Below are 15846 nucleotides of genomic sequence, written 5' to 3'. Positions count from 1 at the left end.
CAGTGGGAATGATTTATGAGGTCCCACAGCCCCACCCCCTGGGCCTGGTAAGACCTAAATGGCTTTTGTCCTCTCCCAAAAGGAGGGAGACTTTGCCTTTGTTGATGGGCACACAAGCTAGGGTTCATGTTGAGGTATGTCTGACTCTTTGAAGGTGATCCCAGACCCATGGCAGCCAAGACTGTGCTTGAGGTTGGTTTCCAGTTTGCAGTGAACCAGCCACAGGGATTAATAGAAGATACCATGGATTGGGGATAAGACTGGGGTGCAAATTCTGCCAATGAGCTATGGGGCTTCACCTAGTTTTTTTGGCCTCAATTTTATGACCCATCCAATAAGAATAATGATTTCTGCATCTGCCCAACACATGTGATTTTTTTTTTTTGGAGAGTTTTATGAAATTACAGATGCAAAATGACTTCATTAATTACATAGCCCTCCACAAGCATTAAGGATTTAATCCAACAAACATTTATTGAGCAACTGCTGTGTGCTTTGCACCACTCCTGGTGCTGTGATGGACACAGATGAATAAAACACAGTCCCTGCCCTTGGCGAGCTTACAATCTAAGAACAGTCATAGGACAAGTGCACAATAACTATAATACAAGGCAGAATATGGTAAGTGCCATGAGAAAGGTACAAATAAAGTGCTACGGTGGTTCAGCGGAGGGAGAGATCCCAGTGGTTGGTAGATCAGGGAGGGCTTCATGGAAGATGTGGTTTCTGCACCGGCCTTGAAAGGAACAGAAGAGAGGGTCCCAGGAGATGAGAACAGCAAGACCAAAGGCACAGAGACAGGAAAACCAGGCACCCCTTCCAGCAATGACGATTCTCAATGGACCAGTGCAGGGAATAAAGAAGGAACAGGTCCTTATCTGGTGATCTGTAATGTCAGGGTAGTGACTTGTACCTTGTTTTGTGGGCCAGGGGAACTTTTAAAGGCTTCTGAATTGCTGGAGATAAAAATCACTATGCATATGCAGGATGGGTGGGGGTGTGCAAGCACACCCAGAGGGAAATGGGGATGCGGGGAGGGGGAAGGGAGCGCTGCTAAAATTGTGCAAGCAAGGGAGAAGCCAGGGCAGCGCTGGTGGGAAGGGTGACAAGGGAACCCATGGAGAAGAGTCAAAGATGACTTTAGGGTCTCAGACTTGGGTGGTTGAGAGGCTCACGGGGCTTCTAGCAAGAAGAGGGGGGGATCGTGGAGGAAGGGGAAGCAGAGATGATAAACTTGGCTTCGAGGTATGGAGTCTATGGCGCCCCTGGAACAGGTGGGGTGGGCACACAATGGAAGGCACCAATGTAGGGAGTGTCCGTGCAGTGGGGCAAGGTGGGAGGTGGGAAATAATGGCCTGACCCATCTCGGGTCCTTTTTAGAACAAGGGAAGGGTGGTAATAAATAAATCATAAATAAATAAATAAATAAATAAATGATGAAGAGACATTGGGAAGGGAGGAGAAACCCCGTGAGTACATGGCGTCGTAGGCACGGAGGGGACGGGTGTCCAGCAGGGGTCGCTGTGGAGCCCAGTGATGTGGGGAGCTCGATGGTGATGAGGGGTCTTCTGATGAGGCAACACAGAGGGTGCTGAATCTCCGGTCCTCAGAGCATGGAGAATAGGCAGGTCATGGGGGACGGCACTGTAAGCACCGGAGACCCCTTCCTGGGGCTGCTGGTGCAGGAAAGGGGAGGGAGGGAAGAGGATGCTGGAGCTGGGATGGGTGGGAGAGTGTGTGCTGGTGGAAGTGAGGACAGAGGCGGCAGAGTGGCTGGAGTGTGTAGGAAAATGTCACTGCCCAGAGGATGGATGTCATGTCCTCAGAAATGGGCGGAAGGAGAAGCATGTGGAGGAAAGGGATCAGGAGATCTGGGGGAGAGATGGTATTTCTGGTGGCTTCCTCTCTTCAGCCAAGGAGGCGGCCGATGGAGGGGGTGGTCATTTGGGGGCTTGGCCAGCATGCAGGTCTCAGAAGCTCCAGGGTGGGTGAGGGTGGGGTGATTGGGGAAGGCTTAACGGTCAACAGGAGGTGACCGTAAGGGTCTCCTGCTCCCAGGATGGCTGTGACCACTGCAGTTACAAGGCGGTGGACCAGGGTGGCGGGGACAGGGTGCAGGCTGGGACTCCTCGGGGCCACCCAGGCTAGCTGGCTTGTGCATTTAGCTGCTCTCAACGGGCAGAGGGGATGGGCTGCCTCCTGACTGCGTGCCCAGATGGAGGAGCAAAAGGAGGTGGGGGAAGTCCAGGTCCTGGAGCTCCTGCCATCAGGTGGCCGGTGCACTTGGGCAGTGCAGGACCTGTGAGTTGGGGAATGGAGGGGTGCGGAGGGTCCTGGCTTCCCAGGGCAGGTTGTCAGGGCTCCTTCTACTTTAACAGCCACTGGTGTCTGTTTAAGGAACCTAGAGTAATATGGGACAGAAGGAAAACCAGCTCTTCCACGGAGCTCTGGCCTTAAACTGCCCCACAGGGCAGACTGCTGGCTGGTACACGGAGCGTGGGGCCAATCCAGGACCTGTCATCCCAGCTCCCCTCAGGACTCACCACTGGAACGTTCTGGAGTCCAAAGCCCCAGTTAATCCACCGAGTCCCAGGCAATTCTACCTGCTCCCCAGGGCACTCCCAGCTTCAGACATTAAATGTCTTCCAGGGCCTTTGAGATCCTCCCGATGAAAGGTTCTGGAGAAGTGTAAAATATGATACTAATTATTTCCACTTCTTGCGAGGAAGTCCAAACGACGCAGTTCCCACAGAGGCTGTTAGGGCTGTTGCTTTTTAAATATTCATTTTATAATGCAAATCCCAAATCTCAGACTTGAAGCGTCCACGGCAAGGACAACAAGAGAAGAAACACAGAGAGGCAGGGTGGTGGTCGCAGCCATGGCTTGGACATGGAGCACCCACGTGCAGGTGAATGGTTCTGAACATCCTCCCACTACCTCCGTTTGCTGCCCACCAGCCGTTAATTTAGAGCAAATGTCCTGGTCTGAATTGCTGCTGATTAATTACGTCCGGTCTCATGTACTTGGGAGCAGATCTCGGTAACTTTTCTTAACTCCCTTCACCTTCCAGATAATGGTTTTTTACTTATCTTTCAAATATGTTTTAAAACACTGTTATTTATCAGGCAAGGGAATACATCGAAACCGCCTAATGCTTGTCTATATGTGACCTCTGATTCCAGCCCCTAAGTGATTGGCATGGAGCCCAGATTTCCCCGGGAAGGTTATGCCCAGTATTTGGATACTGCATTTGGATTTGGGCTTAAAAAAAAAAAAAAAAAGTCTTTATAATTAATCTTCAAGGGGGCAAAAGGGATTTTGTGAAATTCTCAAATCATTGCCTCCGTGGAGAGGATGGGTGGGTGGGGGTGGGCAGCGGAGCCTCTCCCTGCACGCTGGAGATGTTCAGTGTTGGAGCTCAATGCCGGCTAGTGTGACATCAGGAGAGGAAAATGACGAGAAAGTGACAGGGATGCGGCAGTCTGGCTGCAGAGGCCCCGTGAGCACACAATGCAGGAAGCAAACAGAGTGGTTACAGAGAAATGAAGCAAGGTGCTTAACATCCTTTTAGGTCTCACACTCTGGGGCTCTTTGAGGCGCCCAGAAAGGCAATCATATGTATTTTAAAAAAGGATGACATTTATCTTGACGGTGCCCTTTCAAGCTTTGGCTGTGGCTTCCCTGGTGGAAGAAGGGGACAGGACGGTCCCTCATGTGACATTCTAATAGAGCAGGAAGGGGTCTGACCCAGCGGGTGACATCCCAGGGTCCCTTCCTCCTTGGTGGACTCTAGTCATTTTAAAGAACACCCACCAGACCACCACGTTCTGGACACTCTTCTGCCTTACTGTGGGGTGGAGTGCTGTCCCCAAGCAGGATATCTCAATTTTTCCGAAACGCCAGATGAACACCCCCCGTGGTCTTCAAGGTCATCTGCTTGGTCTGTCCAGGTTCTTGGTGGTTCTTGCAAAGCCAGAGTATGGACTGTCCTTGGTTTCTTCTCTAGCCATCTTTCCATAGCTGTCGAAGCCTGTCGGTAACAGGCGGGTCCACCGTGAATCATCCCTCGGACAGTTAAACTCTAGGTTTGTGGAATAAGGCCCGCGACCCTGAAGTGGCCTCTGCTTCTTGGTGTCCTTGTCCTGCTTTGCCAGGCTGAACCCCTCAACCTCCTTCTCCTCTGTGAACAGCACCATTTTAGACTTGGGTCCATTTGTCCCCTCTGGGTCTTGGCTCACCCAGAATCCACGTGTCTCAGAGGCTCGGGGCAGCTGCCAAGAAGGGGCTCTCCATTCATCCATGAGCCCAAAGATCTCTCCAACCCAGATCATCCAAAGTCATGGGACTGGCTTCTTGTCATGTCAAGTCCTTCTGCCCCTAAAGATGGACTGAGTCTCAATCCGGTTTGGGTGGGTTCTCCACACCTTCTTCCTGTGGCTTATCTGCCTAATGCTAGATGAACACCACACAGTTATAAATACTCAGGTCAATATATATATGCAGGTATAGATATATATATTCTGGTCACTGTTTTACACTTTAACAAAGAAAACCACTAGCCTGCTTGTTCTATAATTTGTGCCACCCCGACTCCCATCTGCCTGTGGTGTAGCTGGCAGGAAATGTGAGCCACTGAGTCCCACAGGATGCCCACCTTACGTGGCCCCATCGCACTGGCCAACAGTCAGTTTCAAAGCCCCCTGCTCATGCAGGCTCTTGAGGGCCTTGAACTCCAAGGGCATGGTGTGGGGGCTGGCCTGGGAGGTGTAGCCATACTTGAGGCTGTCGTAATAGTGGTACTTGACGGGGTTCTGGTTCTGATCTAGTGGAAAGGGCCAGAAGCCATAGAGGTAGATCTGGTTGCAGAAACGTGTGGCCAGGGTGTACATCAAGAGACCAGTGGTGGGTCTCTTGATGTGGACCTTGTTGGTTAGCCAGTACCTGAAAAAAAAAAAAAAAAAAAGAAAAGAAAAGGAAAGAAAAAGAAAGAAAAAAAAAAAAAGAAGAGACAAGAAACATGAGTTTGTGAATCATCCTTTCCAGGAAGAGAACAATTTTAACCTGTCCAGCAGTCCGCCTTGTCTTCACCACTCCAGGAGCTGCGGAGACCAATCCAGCCACTGACCCCTGGTTCCTTTCACAGAGGACTGACTACCTACCTTTATTAAGAAACAGAACTCTTCCCTATGCTGTGAGCTTTCACATATACGATTTTTATGGAAACATGAGGAGCCTATTCGGAGGTACAGATGTAGAAATGAGGCACAGAGACAAAAGTGGCTTGCCCCATGCCACCTAGGTAGAAAGGACAAGACCTTGACCTGGACTGAGGCCTGTTGAAATCTAAAGTGGGAACGGGCAAACTTTTTCTATAAAGAGCCAGCTGGTAGATATTTTTGGCTTTGCAGTCACGCTCCTGGCCTCTGCTGTGGGAGCACGAGAGAGCCAGCCACAGAGGACTCATGTGGGTGTGGCAGTTTGCTGCTCGGGCCGCTGCATGCAGACCCCCTATTAAGGGGCGGCTCTTGGACGGTGCCCCCCCATCTTCACTTTGTGGAGGGTCCCATGTGCTTCCCTCTGCATGTCACCATTCCTGACTCCAGCAGAGACTTCCTTGTCTCTTGAGCGTCATAGGATTTCCTTCCATCCCCGCCTGCAGGACCCCTACCCTCTAATGTGGGTTGCCCACCTCTGACCATGGGTGGCTGCCTTGAGTGTTGAGGAGACACCAGAGGGTGCTCTGCCCAGTGAAACCAGGTTCTGCCATGCTCTCTTCTCAAGGCCTGTTGTGGCGCTTGGTGTATCTCCTTCTGAAATGGGAGTTCCCACTTCCTACCTAGGAATCTGGCAGGGATAACGAGAGGAGCTATGGAGAATTGGGAAGAGCACGGCATTGGGCTAATGGACACCCATTAGTGCTGGAGGAGGCACTGAGCTACCTCTGCACATAGAAGGTCTCAGTTTACCTTAATCAAGACAGCATTGAGGAAGAACCCAGCTCCATTCCACAGATGAGGAGACAGAGGTCTGGGGAGCTACCAACATTTTAGACCTGCGTTTCAAGTGACATTTCTGTTAATAGCTACCTGCGTGCCTTTGGGCTGGTCACTTCTCCCTGCTGGACCCAATTTTTCACATCTTTGTGATGATGGGCCATAGACTAGGGGATCTCCAAGTTCCAACACAATCTAGACCTTTTTCCAGAAGCTGGAAAACGTCCATTCTCTTTGCCGCCATTTTGGCTTTCCACTATGGTTCTTCTGCTTGGATTTAGAACTCACCGGGATGTGTGGTTTAACCTCTTTATTTCTCATAAAAAGCTTCTGCTAACCCTACGCTGGATGCCTTTAAATGCAATGCATATGCCTTGGTAGAAAGATGGAGTTCTTTGCCATCAACTCCTCACTATTGTGTGTCCACACCAGACACTGGCCATGTTTTTCTGTCCTCAAATTCTGTGCGCCTCATTGCACCTGGTCCACTTGCCACTGTGAAAAACATCCACTCCCCAACCCCAGCGCGGCTCCTGAGGACACCTCAGCCCAGTGGCAGGCGTGACTTTATAGTCAAATGCACCAATTAAATTCAAGCCAGAAGCAAATGTATGCCAGGCAAAACATTTACATGTTGCTGAAAGTTGAAACTGTCTCATATTCTTCACAGTGCTTTTGGGGAAAAGTTGGGTGGGTGGGGGGAAGATTTTCTAGAAGCGCCAGCATGCCTTTCCTCATGCAAGTGGTTCTTTCTACCGACCCAAAAATGAAACACCAAGATGTTCCAGAAAGTTCACCTTAAATCCTCTTTTTTTTTTTTTTTTGGAGGAGATTAGCCTTTGAAACAGACAAAGGTTACAGATTCCTAGTAACCCACATAATTTTAGTAAATAATGTAATATTTTATATAATGAAACATATTTCAAGGACCCCTCACCCCATCCTGTGAACATGATTCTCGGAGGCACTGTGCCGACCTCCAGGAGAGCCCCTAGACAGCCAGTCTTTTGTCGTAAGCTTGTCAGTTGAAGACCACTTTGCTTGCTTCTCCTCCTGTTTCATTCTGTCTGGGCCAAGAAACTTCCCTATGGGTGAATTTTTCAACCCAGAATCAGATGGAAGGGACAAAGGCAGGGAGCAAGACAATGGCTTCACTAACCACAAACACAACTGGGAAGTAATAGGGAAAAGCCTGTGTGGACATCCCGCAGACCTTCATCATTTCTTCCCTGAACTGCTGAGAGGCTTACTCCCAGCTGATATGCGGAAGGCATGGTGCTGCCTCAGGGCGGTCCGTGGTTGAAGCTCACGAGGTAAGATGCCCTTCCTGAGACCACTTGCACACTGTAGGTTCAATGTGGCTGAACTGAGCTTGGGAAGGTGCTGAGGGGCAAAGGCAGGGAAGTGGAAGGAGGAAAGAACCCCAGCAGAGTAGCAGCCAATGTTTGGATCACCCCACACATCCTTCCAAAGTGCTCATCCACCTTGGTTTAACTACCTGTGATGATGGGGAGCTCACTCCCTCCTAAAGCTAGTCCATTGCATTTTTGGTTCTAACTCAATGCTTCTCGACCAAGGCTGTACACTGAGTCACCTGGAGCTTTAAGAAGACAGATCCTGAGTGCAACCTCCGGGTGTAGGCTGGACACTGGGATTTTTAAAACCTCCCCCAGTCATTCAAATGCGCATCCAAGGTTAAGAAGCCCTGCTTTCACTGGTGGGTGGTTCTGCTAAGAATGAGGTATATTTAGAGAAAATATGGGCAAAGAGAAAGCCTCAGGAACAGTCATCAAGTTTTAAAGATGATTGGGCTAGGGGAACTTGTCAAGCCCAGTGGCCTGGAAGGAGATGTAACTGAGTGAGCTGGGGGCTGGGATGTGTGTAGGGAAAACCAGTGCCTGGCCTCAGGGTTGCCAAGACAACAGGGAGGGTCCCATGGTCCTGTGGCATCTAAAGGGGTAGCCAGTTTTATTATTGTCCAGTATAGTGTGTCAAAGTGTGTATGAGAGAGCTGGATTTTTATGCCATTTCTCCAAATTTTTGAATGTTGGCAACTAGTTAAAAAAAATTAGAAACATCATGTGAGGTCCTGTTGGGTGAGTCAGCAGACCATTGTGTGGGTGATCCATGGGCCTCCCAGATTGAACTTGTTCTCTTGTTTCAGGTTCCAGAAGGAAAACAGGAGAGTCCAGGGAGACAGGCTCAAGTAGAGGCACTCCTCCAGCTGCTGGAAGGCTTAGAAAAAGCGTCGCGTAGCCTCCCTGCTCCTGGTTTTGGGCCTTTTCCTCCCCATGGTGATTCTGGGAGGGTCGTGGCCCGACAGGAGCTGGCTGTCGACCCTCCCGAGGGACGTGCAAGCCACTGCAGTGTCCCTGCCTGAGAGCACAGCGCTATTTGCTCCCTGAGCAAATTTAAGCCCTAACACCGGTCACAAATGCCTTATTAGGGATTTGTGGTTTGTTTGTTTTCCTATTGTAAGGCCTTAGCCTGAGAAGGCGTTCAGAAATGAATTTCTTTTCAGGACATCAGTGCTGTGCTCAGAGACGTGGAGGGAAGAGTTTGATCTGTGGGAGGTCTGAGGTTACTCGGACACATGCTGCTCCCTGCCTGCAGGTGGGACTTTCCTCCTCCTGTCCCCAAGGTGAACTGTCTTCCCCTCCCCACCAAAACTAAGTACATGAACTACATCTTCCTGGAAATGTTCCTTTTGTTCCGCCCTCTTCCTCCTGGTTCATGCTGAGGTAATCACTTCCACGTATTATCATGAACTTGGCTTCTACTTCTGCTGTTGTGCTTGTCAATCTGGCCTGACAATTCACCACTGTGTGGGTTGGCCTCCTGCACAGAACAGTGCTGGCATCTCCCCGGGGGCAGGGGTCATGCCTCACACCCCTGGTAAGGGGTTCAGAGGTACCTGGCTCCCTGCATGGCACAATCAGGGCACTGTGGCATGGACAGAAGCACTCAACAAACGCTCCATGTGCCCTCCTACATCTCCCAGCATTCCTTGCAATGGGGCTGCACTCACGTGACCAGTTCTGGCCAAGAAGCTGTGACAGGAAGTGTGTTCTTTGGGGGCCAACCTTCTCCTCTGCTTTAGGGACCCTCCAAGCCTCCCGTAAAGATGGTGTCAGCCTAACAAGGAAGAAGCCTAGATCCCTGGATCACCGACTGGAAGAGAGCCAGTGACGACCTGCATCACACTTCCCATGAATGAGAAATCAGCTTGTTGGGCTAAACCTCGAGGGGCTGGGGGGTCGTTATTGCTGCACAGCCTAGAACCACTATCATCCAGGGTTCCAGGTGCTCAGCAAATGTCTGACTCACATGGAACTGAAAAATAGGAAGAAGTCAAAAAAGAGGAAGAGGGAAGCCAGCATGGCACACAGGTTTGTACCTGTGGCTGGGAGGGACAGAGAGAGAGAGGGGTGCAGCGTCTCGGATCTGCTGCCAGCATTCTCCCAAGAACCAATCACTGGGAGAGGTGTTAACAGCCCAGAAGGCTCCAGAATGAATGGGGAGCTCAGTGGCATGGGGGGGCTGACTTATTTCCCATCCCGGCACCACAGGTGAACAAGAACACTCCTGAGCCATGTCTGACTGGGACGCGGGGGCGCCATTTAATGAGCAGCTTGTAATAGCCACTGACTGAGTTACGTGGGAACAAATCACCCTTGATTTCCTTTCTATCCCCCTCGGCCACTCTGGCCAGCTTAGAGACTGTGTGTGTGTGGCCGACTTGTAGACGATTTCCTTCCTCAGGATAACAGCTGGGTGTTAAAACACAAACTAATTAATTTTGCCTTCCCAAATCAGGTTAGCTGGGTGCATCCGGGACGTTGTATTGACAATGCACCTTTAATATTCCAGTCTTGAGATTTTAATTAGAAGGCAAAGTAATCATAAAGAAGGCAGTAATTATTTTCCAAATTGGTTATCCCAATTGCCAAGACGATTAAGCGCCGTATTTTATGAGCATGGACAGCTATAGACGAGGATCTCCAAAATCATCTCCAAAGCATATTTGTCCTTTTTCTGAATTCCTGAGCTCAGTATGTGGCAAGCACCGTGGCTGCCACTGCAGGAAAAAGGGACCAAAACGTCCTTCTCTAAGATGCTAAAAGCACTTTGTGGAACATAGCTCATATTGTCCCTTAAGGAGCAGGAATGCCTTATAGGTGGTTGCCATGGCACACTTGGGGACACTCTGTGTGAGATGAGCAGCAAAGTTGGGGGCAGGACCCTCAGAGCCCTGGTCTCCCATTATCCACACCAGCAGCCTGGGCTCTGGTCTGGGGGTCCATAGCCCATTGCTGTCTTTTCCTTGGGAACACTGCCCAGGGATCTTGTCTCCTGGGGGAACACCTCAGGATGAGGCTGCCCAGCTTTGTGAGCATGGAGAGCTGGGGGTTTTGTCTCAAGATTAGGGGCTGGAGTGCAGAGCTGACCAAGTCCTGTTGATGCTTGAGGTCAATTCCTGGTCCCTAAGCCTCGGTGCTTACCCAAACCAGTGTCCTTCACTCAAGTGAACAAGGTTGACTTGAAGGATGACCATGCCACCAGAATTTCTCCAGGGACTCTTGGAGTCCCGAGGACAACACCCAGTAGCCTTGGCCAGGCTTGGGAAGCCCTTGTGACCTGGGGCTGAGATCGCTCCCACGACCTGGCCCTCAGAGGTGGTGGAAGAGCCACACGCTATAAGGACCTTCTTGATTCCTACCAAGACACCAACAACTCCCAGCTCTCCTGGCCAGCAACTCTGTCTTATGGTCTCAGCTTTGATGTCACTTCCCAGACGTCCCCAGATGGGTCCATTTTACATTGTTCTTTTCCAATCACAGCACTTACCATACTATGCTATCATTATTTACTTGTCTTTCCCCTCCCCTGCAATTTACAATTCTGTGAGCCAGTGGACTGACTTCCTACTCCTTATGTAACCCCAGATCCTCATAGCTCATGTGCAAAGTGGGTGCACCACAGATCTCTAGTTTATGAAGCCAGGAGTGAAAATGAGCAAGCAGAGGCTAGTGTCCCCTTGGGAGGCACTGGCAGAAACCAAGGAGGCTGGCTTTCCTGCAGACCCGCAGGTCTGTACATGGGAGAGGCAGGCTAGTCGTGCCTTAGACCATTTGTTACCAAAAGAAAGAAGAAAAATCATGATGGCTGATAACTTCAGAGCTTCCTCCTCCTTCATGGGGGGCCCCTGGGGGAGTCGAGAGACTGTGACTCACTCACAGGGATCACCTCTGGCCCAGCAGGGTTTCAGAAAGTCCACCTCTTGGGGGCTGAAAACCTGTGGCTGGTTGGATTCTGGACTCTAAACGGATACCACTCCAAACAGGAAAAAAAATTATAATTAACCTCATTTATAATGAAAGGAATCCAATTCCACACAACAATCGGATGGCATTTTCCATTGGATTCACACAGAGAACAAGTGTTGGTGACCTACCACGCTGGTGAGCTGGTGAGGCTATGGGAAAGCAGGCATTTTCAATCGTCGGAGGTGGGAGTGTAACTTGGTACCTGCCTCTAGGGAGGGCAATTTCGTAACCTCTATAAAAACCAATGATGCTTACATGCATCTCTTTTTAGCAGCGGCATGCCTCAAAGTGAGCCTCTAGATGTACATACGTGTGCAGATGCCAGGATAAGATGATCACTGTAGCACTGATTATACTAGCAAAAGATTGGAAAAACCTGCGATGGCCACCAATGATTTCTGCTCCCATAAATTATGGTCCAGACACTGTGAAGGTGCTGTGCTTCGATGTGGAATAATTTCCAGAATTTGGCAAGGTACGATGTTTAAAACATGCTCCCTTATGTGTAAAAGTAGATATTTCTGGAAGAATACACACAGAAAACCAGCGTAACAGACTGCCTCTGTGGAGGAGGGCTCACTCGCTCTTCACTTTAAATCCTTTATACTGTTTGGATTTTTCTTTTTACTATGTGCATTGCTGTTTGAAAAAAAAATTGAGACAATCTATGAAAAATGATGAAATGCCATCTGTGCCTTAATACCATAGACCTCCTTCTTTTTCTCTATGTAACACTGTGATGGGATATACTTCTGCACTCTGTGTCCCCTGGAGGAGACCGGAACCCGGCTCCTGGACTGAATCTGCGGACATGCTCTTAGGACCATACGATGGCCCTGTCTCGGAGGAGGGGCCTCCAACCTGCCCTGGTCTCGGCTCTGATTCTCTGCGCCATGCTTACTCTCTTGCCCGTCCAGTGTGCAGGTTTCTGCTCCCCACTGCCACACAGCAATGCCCACAATGCTGATCTGCTGCTCCAGCCCTGGCAGGGATGCCCGCTGGACCACTGCCATCCTAGGGCTGATGTTCAGCACGTTTGGTGCCTAATTAAGCACCAATTCACAGGCTTCCTCTGCACCAGGCCTGTGGTCTGGGTGGCTAAATGGGCCAGGCAGCAGGCTGCTTTCCTACCCGAGGGCCACCCTCTCCACAGGTCACAGCCTTCCCTATTGTCGTAATTGAATCGAAGCCATTCACCACCATCTGCAGACCAGAGTTTTCCCCTTCCTGCAGCCATATTCAACTGCCAGGGTGTCCTTCCCCTGGGCTGTTCGCTTCCCTTGCCAACAGCCAGCCAGGGCACTGCCGCTCTTGCAGGATGACAGAACCCAAAGCCCCCTAGAAGTAAGATTCAAAGGGTAGGCTTTCTCTGCCCCACACTGCCCCCTCCCTGCAATGCCCAGGGCCCATAAAGGCCCCGAAGTGTCAGGAATCTCCAGAGGACCCGGTGGTTAGAGGTTCTGCTGGCACAGGTGTGATGAATCAATGAATCTCTGAGTGGAAAGGGTGGACCATCTAGCCCAACCATTATGGGTTGAATGATATTCCCTCAGAATTCATCTGTGGAGGTCAACCTCCAGTACCTCAGAATGTGACCTTATTTAGAGATAAGGATCTTTACAGAGGTAAGCAAGTTAAAATGAGGTTGTTAAGGGGACCCCTATTCCAACCCAACCTTATAAGCAGGGGGGATTTGGAAATACACAGGCACACAGAGAGAATGATGGAGATGGTCCTCCACAAGAGAAAGGCCTGGAAGAGAGTCTTCCCTCAGCGCTCTGAGAAGGACTTCTAGCCTCCAGATCTGCAAGACAATAACTTTCTGTTATCCATTTAGGCCACCTGGCCTGTGGTCCTTTCTCACAGCAGCGCTGACAGACTCATACACTAACTCTGTAGGATGCGGAGTTCCCAAGTCATGGCCCAGCAAGGAGCATTCACTGCTGCCTGAACAAGAGGCAACCAAGCCCAGTTCAGAGAACCTTATGTGTTGGAATGCTCTTCTCAGCACTCAGATGAAGTCAGAATCCTTGTAGATCCCTTCTCAACCTTGGTTCTACATCTGGAGCCTTGCAGTCCAAATCTGTGAGCTGCTCAAGGGCAAAAGCCTTGTTTCATTGATTTTTGGGTTCCCCCAGCACAGGCCCGGGGCCTTCTAGGTTATAGCAAATAAATATTTGTTAATTGAAGAAAGATTGCTCCCATGCTCCTTGGAGACTTCTCTCCCCAAACCTTTCGACTTTCGAATTTCTCTTCCACTGTGGTCCCTCTCCAGCCTGGGTCCCAAAACTTCTCCAGGTCAGATTTGACCAAGGTCATTGCTGACCTCCTTGAGTCTCAAAACATTATACATCCATCGCTGTGATCTAAGATCATCTTATCCCTTTGAGAAACCGCATGCCTGCTGCTGATTTGTACTGTTCATAACACCTGTACAATTGTTTAGAACCTAAGCACAGAATCTTGCATTCGTCTGTATTAAATTTCTCCCTCTTAGATTAGCTCATTGTTTCAGTCTATCAAAAGAAGCTTGGATTCAACCCCGAGGCCCCAATTATTAGGAATCCCCCCAAAGTTGTGTCTTCTGCAAACTGACTAAGGAGACCATTGATGCCTTCACTTAAGTTATTGGTAAAAATGGGGACAGTTGGCAGTACAGGAAGCTGGTGGTGTGTTCTTAGAGACCCCCATGAAGTCAACCTTTAGTTAGTCATTTGGGTATCTGTGGTCAACAGACAGTGGCCAGTCTGTCAAGGACATGAGAAGGGGCATGGCAGTAGACACAACTGAAACCCATACATATGGGTTCGAGTCCCCCTCCTCCTCATCTGAGTTACCTGGTCTCTGAGCCTGTTTCCTTGTGAGTAAAATGGGGATAAAAAGAGTATCTTACAAGGTTTCTCTAAGAAGAGACTTAACATTTGCTCCCTTTTACTCCCTGAAATGTCACAGTTCTCCATGCTGCTCAAGCAATATTTTGTCAAAGTATCTGACTTGAACCAAGATATGAAAATGTCTCCACCGATCCTGGGTCTACTGTCTACTACCCTCCTCAGAAGTGCAGACTGGGGCAGTGTGCCCTGCTGCTTTCCCATGAGGACATCTGGTCTTGATATTTGCTTCTTCATCTTCAGGTGTTCCTGAGCCATTGCACTGATAACCATTTTGAAACTCTGGCTTGGGGCTGACAACAAGCTCACTGGAGTCCATGCTTTCCCCATGTTTAGAAAATTGGGGCATGATTTAGGGAAGATCAGGGCCAACTGCTCAGTGGTCTTAGTGCATGATATCTTCTGAGATATTAGTAGGTCTTGGTTTTGTTGAGGGTAGAGGTTCTCAAACTTATGCTGTACATCAGAATCACCTATAGGGTTTGTGAAGATGTAGATTTCTGGGCCTCAAACATGCAGTTTCTGATTCAGTAAGCTGGGGTTGGGCCTGAGAATTTGCATTTATAACAAGTACCCAGGTGATACTGATGTCGCTGGTCCAGGGACCATGTTGAGAACCACTGGTTTAGGGCAACGAAATGGGATTATACGTAACGATACCAAAGGCTTTGTCATGCTATCCAGGTAAAAGACAGCTCTCCTTTGCTGAGAAGACAGGTGAAGAAGAGGAATCAAGAGTCTCGTTCCCATTTGTCTTTTGTAGCCTCTACACTGCCTGCCCTTAACTTTTTGGTTCTTTTTACTTGAACCATAAAATGCAATTTCTGTTTTTCTTTCTTTTTTGGGAGGGAGGGTGGACGGAGAGGGAGAGAATCTTAAGCAGCCTCCACACCCAGGGCGGAGCCTGACGAGGGGTTCCATCTCATCACCCTGAGATCATGATCTGAGCTGAAATCAAGAGCCAGAGGTGCCCCCTTTCTATTTTATTCTTAATATTTTCATAAGCTCACATTCTGGCTTTGGCCTTCTGACATTATTCTTCTAGGATCCCTGTTATTACTTCCTGGTTATTGCCACAGGAGCAAATGGGTGGTGATCAGGAGCAAGGGAGGAGTCCTGAATCTCGCTCATGAGCCATGCAACCTTATGCAAGTTTCTTACCACCTGAGGCTCACTTTGCTGTCTTCAGCATAGAATGCTGGTTCTAGTTCTCTCTCATCACATGACATAATACTTAGCATGGTGTCTAGTATAGCCGTGTTAGGGACGGTTATCTGTGCCCCTCCTCTATTTTCCTACATGTCCTTCTTCAATCTGAGGTCACTGGGGACCCCCTGACCAGTCGCCAGAAGCTCTCCGAGTATCAGGCACTATGCAGGAGAGAGGAATGCAGCACAAAGTGGCAGTATCCTAGCCTCAAGGCACTGACGACTTGAACAATTAATAATAAGAAGTAGGTTAATGTGTAGGAGGAGACTGTTTAGCCAGGAGAACGGAAACTGTGTTCATGTGGTCCCTTCACATGAAGCCTGGCTCTACCACGTGCCAGCTTGTAGTACTAGACAGACTTAATACGACCAGCACTGGGCTCTAAAGTGATTTATGTAAATGATTTCATTTGGTCCTCATGACAA

At 49.4% G+C, this 15846-nt stretch overlaps 1 protein-coding gene across 1 annotated transcript in view; it reads right to left on the bottom strand.

The window, feature by feature from the left end:
- Positions 1-450: 450 nt before the first annotated feature.
- ST8SIA2 (ST8 alpha-N-acetyl-neuraminide alpha-2,8-sialyltransferase 2) overlaps positions 451-15846 on the bottom strand; it is a 66021-nt gene continuing 50625 nt past the window's right edge. The window contains exon 6 of the mRNA XM_047738973.1: positions 451-4942. Coding sequence (XP_047594929.1) covers positions 4657-4942 — 286 coding nt within the window. The 3' untranslated portion in view covers positions 451-4656. The remainder of the gene's footprint in view (positions 4943-15846) is intronic.

Source organism: Lutra lutra, chromosome 7, assembly GCF_902655055.1.
Source record: "Lutra lutra chromosome 7, mLutLut1.2, whole genome shotgun sequence".
Classification (NCBI taxonomy): Eukaryota; Metazoa; Chordata; class Mammalia; order Carnivora; family Mustelidae; genus Lutra; species Lutra lutra.
The sequence above is the reverse complement of the archived record's forward strand: the minus strand, read 5'-3'. Positions and strand labels throughout refer to the sequence as shown.